The following is an 11,080-nucleotide window of genomic DNA, read 5'->3' on the forward strand; positions in this document are numbered from 1 at the left end:
GCCGGGATCCATCCCCTGTGCGCGTATGCAGTTGCTTTAAACTTCGCCCCTTCAGTCACGAGGCCTGCCAAAATATCTTGTACAGTTTGCTCGATCGATCTCAGCTAGAATCACGCCGGCCCATACGCACATGATGCACCTATCGTCCAGCATTGAACGGAGCGCGTGTAGATAGATAGATAGATAGGTAGATGCCATCGGCCTGCAGAACCATAGACTCCAGTATCACTCTGGCTTTTAGTTCTCCTGACGCTGATCTTGTCGTTTTATACTTTACTACAGTATGTAAAAGAAATTAATGGTGTTTTTACTGGTAAATAGTGTCGATTTGCGGCTCCTAAGAATTTCTCATTGGGTTGCATGAATGACGCTGGAAAGAAATACAACAAATGTGTGACCGAAAAGATGGCGGGTGGCGAGGGGTTGATGGCGACTGAAGCAAGCGTGCCGGAACAATGTGTTGGTTCAGAGCAATCCTTATTAATCAAGGTAATTGTAAGAGGGGAATAGAGAGGAAATTGGTGACACTGTTGATGTATTGCTTGAGCCTCGTGGACATATATATATATATATATATATATATATATATATATAGAGGAGTACATGATCAACTTGAAATACAAGACAAGGCAGAATAAATCCTACGGTATCCTATCTTTTCTAACTAATCACGATACTCAACATCCCCCACAGTCACAACGGTAGTGACGCAAACGGTGAGAATAGAGAAGAATCCGAAGGTAAACGGCGGACATCCCCCTCAGTCATAACGGTCGATGCATCGCGAAAGTCGTGGCTGGAGTGGAAACCGACGAGGTTGCTCATGCAAGGCACATGATACACCAATCGTCGAGCATTGAAGGGAGCGCGTGTAGATAGATCAGAACCAGACTACTCTAGTTTTTAGGCCGACTCCATAAGGCACGACTCCAAACGGACATCCGTTTTGTCCGAATTTCGTCCGTTTGGGGATGGCAATGAAGCGTGCATATCGTAGCCCTTGGCTGCATGTTTTGGATGGTCAGATTAGGCCAACTCCTTAAGTTGCAGTGGTAGTTGTAATGTGTCACTGCACCTGATTTGATCTATCTGCGGTAGATGCAAGTTAAATGCATAGAATGATAGAACCACCACTTATGTGCTCCTTTTGTTGTTTCTTTTCTTATGTGCTTGTAACCACTGGTCATTCCAGTGTTATGTATGGTGTGAGCAATTCATGCATGTTTTCTTTTGATCTATCTGGTTTCTTTTCTTTTTCTTGTATGGTGTATGGGGCATTCTGTCTAAAAAAACATGCATGTGGTACCCCATATATAAGCATAACAAACTATCTTCATGAGCTAGTGGTAGAACATGGTAATTAGAAACATCCATCAAGTTACTGCTTCTTGCTTTTGAGATCTTGTCAGGGCTTAAGATCAATTTCCTAAAGAGCAAAGTGATCACCATTGGGATGGAGGATCAAGAAAGCATGCGGATTGCCAATCTGCTTAATTGCTCCTAATCTATCTTAAGTCCTTTTGTTGTTTCTTTTCTTATGCGCTTGTAACCACTGGTCATCCCAGTGTTATGTATGGTGTGAGCAATTCTTTGCACTCTTGGTCGGTGACTCTTTGGGGCATTCTGTCTAAAAAAACATGCATGTGGTACCCCATAAGCATAACAAAGTATCTTCATGAGCTAGTGGTAGAACATGGTAATTAGAAACATCCATTCTCTCCCATAACCAACATCACAAATGTCAAACACGGAAAAGATCGAAAACTACAATCAAGGACATCAACTCTTTCTGATACAATTCTCAAATTCTAGTAACCAGGCTAATGTAGCACTTGCATACACATGCAAGTTTATTGGTAGATAATACACTACCATGAAAACTAAACATTCCATGATTAAAACAAGAAGATAGATCACCAAACCACCTGATTAGGCTGCCCGTATGAGCGACCATTCCAGGGCTGACTTATTAATGGAGAAGGATAAGTTGCCTTTAGCCAGCCATCAAGGCATGCCTAGCCGACGGTTGCCTGGGCGAGAGAAAACAACCTGCATGCAGTATATATATGTCAGCCAGTCAGACATCACAATCAGTGCCTGGAAGGTGAAGGCTCGGACATAATTATTTTGGCAATGTCTTGAAACTTTTACCACTAATATTTTACTTTGATATGTGAAAAATCACATATTTAGGTCCTCCCAAGAAAACACTGTCACCATTTAAAATTTTATTAATTTCATCATTTATTGCACTGAAAATAAATGGTCGCTGTATTTGGAGACCCTGCTGATTTCCAGTCATATTTTTAAGATCCGAGGGAGTATATGACTTCCTTTTGTCTGGAAATAACCAAAGAAAAAAAATAGCACGCTATACAAAATAGCGCCGCCTCTGAGAATATGCTATTAGCGTGCTATTAGCAAGACATTGTACACTGACCAATTTAGCGAGACAATTCTCCACACTATAGTGCGCTATTTTTTTTCCAGTGGAAATAACATAGGTAAATATATAGAGAGAGCATGGACATATACATTAATACATACCTGGTAATCTCCAACTGCTCGTGACTTGAAACCAGCCGCAGAGTATATGAGGTAAAACTCCCATATAAGGATGAACTTCTCATCAAAGCCCAGTTCCAAAACTTGACTGCAAGAAAACGAAAGCAGTAAGAAATTAATACTAACTGAGCAACCAACTGTAACAATATATGTATATATCGTCACAGCAGCATTCTTCTACAGTGAATGACAAGTGATACTTACTCTTTGTTGGCCATGAAGTTGTCCCTCCAGTGCATCAGAGTTGTGTAGTAATTGGGCCCAATATTCTCGACATGCTCTATGCTGTACCCAGTGCGCAACAAGATTAGGTAGGGTTTAATGGATGGAGATCCATCCATGACCATGAAGTAACTAACCAACCATCGATCAATTGATGTAAAACGTACCTGAACCTTGATGACGTGGTCATGGCAGACATTACACGGGCCAAAGAAGGAATGCAACCGCCAGGGAATATGTATTCTTTGACGAAGTGTGGCCTTCTTCTGTATTGCTCGTATCGTTCCTCTGCAATTGAGATGAACTAAACACACATGTATAATGCTTAGTTCATGATCGTGTAGACCTAAGGTCTTGCTTGGATATATATATATATATATATATATATATATATATATATATATATATATATAGTAAGGAGTATCTTTCATTTGGCTTAGTTGTTGATGCACTAACCTGGAGGACCAATATGCCATCTTCAGCCAAGTAAGACTCGCAGCAGGCAAAAAATTCGTCCATGTATTCATGGCCAACATGTTCGATCATCCCACTGATTCACACCAGAGGAATACGTAAGTATAACCACGCACACAGGTGGTATCAAAGTCACAGAACGCATCCCTAATATAGTAGTACTTACCAGCTTATGATCGCATCATACTTGTAAGGTGGTATTAGGCGATAGTCACACAACAGAAAAGTTATGTGGTCCTAAAAATTAAAAGCAATAGATAGTAGAATTGTTAGTTAGGATTTCACCCTGCCGAAGCTGGGGACAAAAAAATACAAATTCTCTGTGCACGTCTATCGATATATTAAAAAAACACAACAGGCTAACCAGAAAAAAAACGGTGTGCTAGATAATCTAAAAAAACTGACTGTTTATGACGTAGACCAGCATAATTACGCAAATTTTAACAGCCTAGAAATTAAATTAGTTTGTTTTTAGGGGAGATATAAAGTTGCCTTTTTTAGAATAAGACGTAAAGTTACTAGATCGATCACCATGTAAGCTTTCAAGGCCCAACATGACCCGCCGCCTAGGAAGCCCATGAAAAAACTGTTTTCCGTAGTGATGAAAAAGATTCCAAAACGGTAACGTGTTTGGATCCGTATAATGCACCATTCCATGATGTCTATTGTGCACGTCCATTATTTCCATGTGCCATTCTCGAATTATATTTCTCTTTCACGGGAAATATTTGGAGTAAATTTGACTCCGTTCAATCCAAATACTTAGAGAAATCTTGATTAACTAAAATTTGGTTCCTAATTAATCAACAACTCTTCGCGCCAAATTCCACAAACGCATTGAATACTAGCACATAGTGGCGAAGCCATAACTTAGAGATGTGGTGCGCAAATAAGTCAAACCCAAACTATGAAACTGCCGGGCGTGTGGGGTAATACAATTTTGTTTCGAGTGGGCTGGCTGGGCCCAAGGTTATATGCGCTAGCTGCTCACTCAATCTATCCTATCCCATTCTCGAGAACCCAAACCACGTCGATGGTGACCGAGGCAGCGTCGTCGACGGAGTAGATAGGGAGGTAGTGAGAGCTAGGACTCATGATTTCAGTCCTACAAGGAGGCATTGTTGGTCCCTGCGCATCGGAAGGCACCGTGGTACTCATTGCAAGTGAATGGCAGGCAAAGGTCAAGAAAATATGGAGGGGGTTTGGAAAAGGAACAATGTTGTCGTGAAGAGCGTGGTTGTTGTGACAAGCATGGAGGTCGCAATGACAGTGTCGGTGGTAGTGGATGTGATCCGAGTGGACAGCAAAGGGTGGAGACGCCATGAATCCCAACCGCTTTTGGTGGATCAGAAGCTGCCTTATTTTGAGAATTTCAAACTGAAAGGCTGCCATGCGTATATAAAGGTGAGAGTTGTGACTTGTGAGTTGTGACAATGGTGAAACCTAAGGGGAATCTGCACACAATCTGGGCGCTGGTAGATAGAGTCCCAAAAGAGATGAGACACTACAAGAGGATACATGAGATTGGATCTTTCATTGGGGCAGTGTACACAGTGAATAGCCGTCGTTGGAGAACCTCAATTTTGTCAGGTTCAAACTGAATGTTAAAAATGTCAACAAAATTCCACCTATGCTGGAGTTCAGAGTGAAACCTTTCAATAGAGTCAATTGTTGAGCATGGTACTCTAAATCTGGATACATGTGGGCCACTGATAATCCTAAGCACTAAACAGAGAGTACAAAAAATGCACAAGGCAGAGAGAAGCAATGAGCGTGTAAGGGAAAGCTTCTATCACTGATGATTTCCTAGCATTTATTTTAAACGAGATGGAAACTATGGTTATGCCTAAGCTAGAGAGTGCTGCTCTGAAAATTGCTATGTTTTCAACACTCAGGCTGAGAAAGATCAAAGTCATGGGGCATAAGATCCAGGAAGCAGAGAACTTGACAGTGTTGGATAGGCTTGCTGACAAGGAAAAGGATATGGAAGAAGAAACTGGTGGAGATAAAGAGGAAGCATGACGAGATGATGATGAACAATGAACAGTTTTTGAAGGGAGTCAAGAAGCAGGGCGAAAGCCTGTTTCGAGAGAAGGGAGTCAAGACAGAGTACATTTTTCACAAGAAGAGGAACTGGAAGAATCCCAAGAATCCTTTTGGACGAAAACAAAAATGTTTTTGATGAAAATGTGAGCATTAAGAACGACAATGAAAACATGGAGCTGAAACTAACTAATGCTGAGAGACTAGGTCTTCCAGTGCTAAGGTTAGGAGATGTGATAGGATAAAAGGCCAAGAAGATGCTGAGGGGATTGAGCTGGCCATGAAGAGAGAAGCCCTAAAAAATACACTGTATACTTAAAATGATGTTTGTCAGATCCAATTAATAGGCTAAGGCTTAAAATAATACACCACCCGTTCCTAAATATAAGTCTTTTTAAAGATTTCAATGCGAACTACATACGGATGTATATGGACGTACTTTAGAGTGTAGATTCACTCATTTTGCTCCGTATGTAGTCCTTAGTAGAATCTCTAGAAAGACTTATATTTAGGAATGGAGGGAGTATTTGTCACAGGTGCTAGTGATATAGTGATTATCGTGTTTTCATTTCCGTTGTTAAAATCTGCATAAAGTGAAATTTATTGCCTGGGGGATGCTTGTGGAAAGAAAAAAAATGAAGTGAAATCTTTAATTACGTGCAATGTGGGTGAACTTCCTTTACGTTATCTAGGTTTACGATAATACCTATTGATGAGAAGAGTTAAGCAATAGCTTATGGAAACCAATAGAGGAAAAAGTGGAGAAGAAGCTTGTGGGCTAGAAAGGCAGCATACTATCTATTGGGGGTAGAGCTAAGCTTACAAATACATGTACGGACATTGTGTCTTCATGCATGCTTTCTTTCTTTGAGCCCCCCACAGGAGTTATCAAGAGAACGAATTACTATATTTGGTGAATTAGCCTACAATATGTATGCCAAAAGGGTGTGCTGGACTAGGAATTATGGATTTGACATCAATGAATCAAAGCCTTTTGTGCAAGTGGCTGCGGAAACTGGACAATACTGAAGGTTAATCAATGTTGTCCAGGAAATAACTCGAGAATCAAATGTTGTCACGGGTGAGGAGTGGCTCTGGTGGCTCTCAGTTATGGCGAAGTCTAATGAAGGTTAATCATATCTTTGAAAAATCTGCTGTGAGGGTTATTGGGGATGGACCTAAGGGGTGGCAATCAAAACAAGTTCACAGTTAGGAATTTGTACATGCAGCTTAGATCAGTGGAGATTTTGAGTTATAGATTCGTTTGGAAATTGAAATTTTCTCTTAACATCAAGATCTCTTATGGTTGATGCTAAAAAATACTCCCTCCGTTCCTTAATATAAGTCTTTGTAGAGATTCCACTACGGACCACATACGGATGTATATAGATGCATTTTAGAGTATAGATTCACTCATTTTCCTCCGTATGTAGTCCATAGTGGAATCTCTATAAAGACCTATATTTAGGAACGGAGGGAGTAGTATTCTAACCAAGGATAAACTACTTAAGGGAGGATGGAGAGCAAATGATCAATTGTGTTTCTGTTGATACAAAAACTGTTAATCACCTGATGTTTTTTTGCTGTTTAGATAAGTTGATATAGCAAGTGATCCTTTGTGCCTTTGACCTCGTTAGACCCCCTAACAATACTGAGGATCTAATTGGTGGGTGGATTGATACATTTCCAGTGTCCCAGCGCAAACTGGTACTTTGTGGGGGAGCAGCAATATGTTGGACAATTTGGAGACTAGAAACACAGCTTTCTTCAAACAGAAATAACCTAGTGATCTAGCTACGGTGATTTTCAGCCTAAGCAACAACCTTGATGCTTGGGCTATTTTGTAAAAATAACAAGATCGAAGAAATCTTGAAGATGGGGTATTGACGGTAAAGCTGGGGGTCAAAGAAGGTTACGCGAGAATACATGGGTAGGCGCTGATGGTTGGCGGGTTAACAAACTAATGGAATTGCTTGATTGAGAATTGGTTTGGGCTGTTGGTTCCTGTGTTCCAGGCTCTGTAACAAGTAGTTGTTTATTAAGCTGTAAAAAAGAGTTGGTTTTGCGAACTGCTTTATGCTGCTTTGTTTAGTTTTAGCTTATATAGCTGTAGCTATGTGGTCTGGGCGGTTTCCCTGATGGAAATCGACGAGAGAGGTCGTTGTTTCAAAAAAAAAATCAATGGGAACACAGACTAAATCTAGTTAATGGAAAAATGGGACCATGCTTGCCCCTATCAAATTACTCCCTCCGTCCGAAAATACTTGTCATAAAAATGGATAAAAAAGGATGTATCTAGAACTAATATACATCTAGATACATCCCCTTTTATTCATTTTGATGACAAGTATTTCCGGACGGAGGGAGTACGTATTCACTCTCGCATCTTTATATCATGAGTTACACGAAAGAGTGGAGGTATAGAGGATAAAAATGCTAAAATATTCACACGACACTTTCTCAATGAACAGATATAGTGGAATGGTAATTGCTGATAAGCTTGTAAACTAGACAGGTATTGAGTAAAGGAGGAAGTAACATAGAACTAACCTCTAGGCCAGCTTCTCTTACTTTACTCTCGGCGTATTTAAGCTGCTCCTCTGACAAAGTAACTCCAGTGTATTTGCAACCAGTTTGCTTAACCATTTGTATTGCTAAACTTCCCCAGCCGCTACCGATGTCAAGAACATGATGCTCCCTCTCAACTTTCGCCTTTGTCAAATATATATTTTGCAAGATTGAAGTACCATCAGATCATGTTCACAACATTGTTTAACTAGTAATCAATCTAATGACACAATCTCTGGAGATATGCAAGTATTACCTTGTCGATTAGAAGGCTCAGTTTACGTTGCTGGGCTGCTTCTAAGCTTTCGTTCTCCATCTATCAATTAATTTCATTCCATGAATTAATAAAATTGCCCTACAAAATTTACAAGCTGCGGAAAAAATCACAAGATTTACAAACCTTGAAAACTGCACAAGAGTAAGTCATCGATTTATCCAGAAAAAGCGAGAAGAAATCATTACTCTGTACACATATATAAGAAGAAAGATAGACTATTAGTACTATTTGGTACTCCCTCTGTCCCATAATATAAGAGCTTTTTTGACATTACTACTCTGTGCACATACTACCTCCGTCCCAAAATAAGTGACTCAATTTTGTACTAAGATAGAACTATTAGTACTAGTGTAGTGTCAAAAATGCTCTTATGTCATGGGATGGAGGGAGTATGTTATTATAGATATATGGAAAGTAATTAATTATAAAAATCCTTTTGATAAGGTTTGGAACACAAAAATTTCAACTCGATAAGATTTGCAATAATTCTGGTACTCCCTCCAATCCATACGTTGTACTAAATCAGCGACAATTAGTATGGATCAGAGGGAGTATTACAAATTGACCTAAGCAGCTAGTTATCTCAATAACAAAAGAAGAGACATGAGGACTGACAAGATCATAATGCTGAGAGATGTTTCGACGAGTTTGTGCTGCGGTGTTCTTCCTTGAGGCGTGGCGCAAAACGTATTTAGCATATGACAACCGAGCTATTACATGCAAGGGTGAGCCCCAACGCCTGCAAACCAAACAATTGTGTGTACCTGATCAGTCACACTCATAGATTCATAGGTTTTAATTTGTTTTTATATATAAAAAAAAGAGGATGGGAACATAGTGGACAATTGAAGGTTTCAGAACCTTTTTCTGGCAATGCCGCGGCTCTTACGCTCGTCTCTGTTAGCAATGAGAATCTGTGAAGAAATGGATCATGGATTTGATCTGGAATGAAGAAATACCTCTACCAATAAGCTCATGGGCTATGATATAGTTTTACCAGGATAAGATTCAGAAGGCCTTCTCTCTTGTCAAGACAAGAGAAATAGCCGTTAATATAGGCTTCTCCTAAGCCAATCTCTCCTTCTGTTGTAGCCTGAAAGCCATGAGAGAGCTAGGATAAACACAAGCACTTGAAATGAGAAGGTTGGCTAAAGCAATTGCAGTGGAGCTTATAAGAAATTAAGAATTATGCATAAATGACCAATCAGAAAAAAAAAGTAAAGATGCATGTGTAGGCAGAAAAAAGAAGGGAAGATAACCTTCCAATAGAACAAGGGGTCATGAACTCGCACAACAGATTTTACAGGGCATTTGTTGCAAGCTTTACCAAAGCTGAACACACTACCTCCCGCTTCAACGAATCTGTACAAAAACTATTAAGGTGAAAAATAATCATAATTAGGCGTCGCATATCATATCGACTCATGCAAGGACTCACATCAAGTTACCGATAGATACGTATTGCATGAAAAATCTTGTAAATGCAAGGCGTGCCCCAGCCACGGTCCATGATGGAATGATCTGCTTTGGGTACAACAGAAGCTCGCATTTCTTTCCAAGCAAACCTTGAGCTGCTGCTTTCCCAGCCTGTTGATTCAATATGACCAACAGAAATGGACCTCACATAACTAGTTCATGTCAAATGCATTCTGATTATGTGATTGAAACTAAAAGCGTATATGCCAGGGTGGTGTATACAGTCCCAATAGATGAATAAAGGAGAAGCATGGAAATCTAGTAGCTTGGGCCTTAAGCCAACTAAAGGTAAGCAAGGATATGGTTACTTGTGGTTATGATAGGATTAATACCTTTGTTAGAGTTTAGTTGCTTAGGGGCTAGAAAATCATGTCTCTAAACAGGGACAGCATCATACTTTTTGATCACTAAGCAATGGGAATAATAAACTAGTGACAATCTAATCACAGTTCCTCCCATCCCTTTTGTTTTTATCATCATAGTACGGTTCACTATGCACGATGCCTAACTCTAAGGGGAAATGGACAGGTTGTGCATGCAAATACCATCAATCCGTCTTCATGGAATCCATGACCTGCGATCCAAGGCAGAACAGACATTTGAGATCGAATGCTTTTCACATCATTTCACACCTAACTTTAATGTAGTGAAAGTCTATCGTACATCCACATGCAGGTTGTAATGAACAAGCTATCTACAAACTGCAATTCATGAAACAGGTTACCTTGATATGCCCCACAGAACCATATTCCTCTCTTTCCCTGGATCTGATCAAGCTGAAGATAAGCCTTCGCCGCGGCCACAGATGGAACAGGGAGGCTTGTATTCCATTTAAGCAGTACATGATCCGGAACACCAGGGGGATTGAGTGTCACCAGGAAAGGCCTGACAGATCCGATTTTCTAGAAAAGCAAAAAAAAAAAAACACAGTTAATAATTATGTAATCCATTCATGCTGCTGAGGTTAGGCTGAAGCTTCCATTTTGCTGTTATTCTGTGAGCCTCCTCTACAGTGTGTTCTAACGTGATGAAACATCTTTATTTTTTATCCTTTGGTTCCTTTTCTTTTTGCTGGGGAGGCATGCCTAGTCCTAAGGACTTCTAACACGTACAAAATGGTTTCAGTGTTGTAAAAAAGGCAGGGCAGGGCCATTTTGTCAACAAATGTGTCATCAATAAAATTAATTCATTGTACCAAACTATGCATATGAAAAACAAAGAATTTACCTGAATTTGGTTTAGCCAGTAAGTTACAGAAAAGCCCCTGCTAGTTGTCCCCAGGAAATTCCAGGCACTCCATGCCGATGGATTTTGGGGCATCAGATTTTGATCGCAGTGGAGGTATATATCCCTGAAACATAAACATGTCAGACATTCAGTAGATCAAACTTTATCTATGTGTTCATTTAGAAACAGTAGGCAGCCTTCACCTTTGGACATACTGACAAGCACCTA

The 11,080-nt window shown here is 40.0% G+C and overlaps 1 protein-coding gene across 1 annotated transcript; it reads right to left on the reverse strand.

Annotated features, from left to right (window-relative positions):
* Window positions 1-1,697: 1,697 nt before the first annotated feature.
* On the reverse strand, window positions 1,698-11,080 carry LOC125540237 (the record flags this gene model as incomplete). The annotated part of the gene is given in 18 exon segments (XM_048703815.1): window positions 1,698-2,049; window positions 2,548-2,653; window positions 2,770-2,850; window positions 2,955-3,091; window positions 3,244-3,337; window positions 3,428-3,498; window positions 7,855-8,016; window positions 8,129-8,188; window positions 8,273-8,335; window positions 8,765-8,888; window positions 9,011-9,063; window positions 9,147-9,242; window positions 9,409-9,511; window positions 9,588-9,736; window positions 10,171-10,199; window positions 10,350-10,527; window positions 10,853-10,976; window positions 11,056-11,080. Coding segments are annotated over 18 exon segments (1,700 nt in total), but the record flags the coding sequence as incomplete, so codon positions are not given.

Source organism: Triticum urartu, chromosome 2 (assembly GCF_003073215.2).
Source record: "Triticum urartu cultivar G1812 chromosome 2, Tu2.1, whole genome shotgun sequence".
Classification (NCBI taxonomy): domain Eukaryota; kingdom Viridiplantae; phylum Streptophyta; class Magnoliopsida; order Poales; family Poaceae; genus Triticum; species Triticum urartu.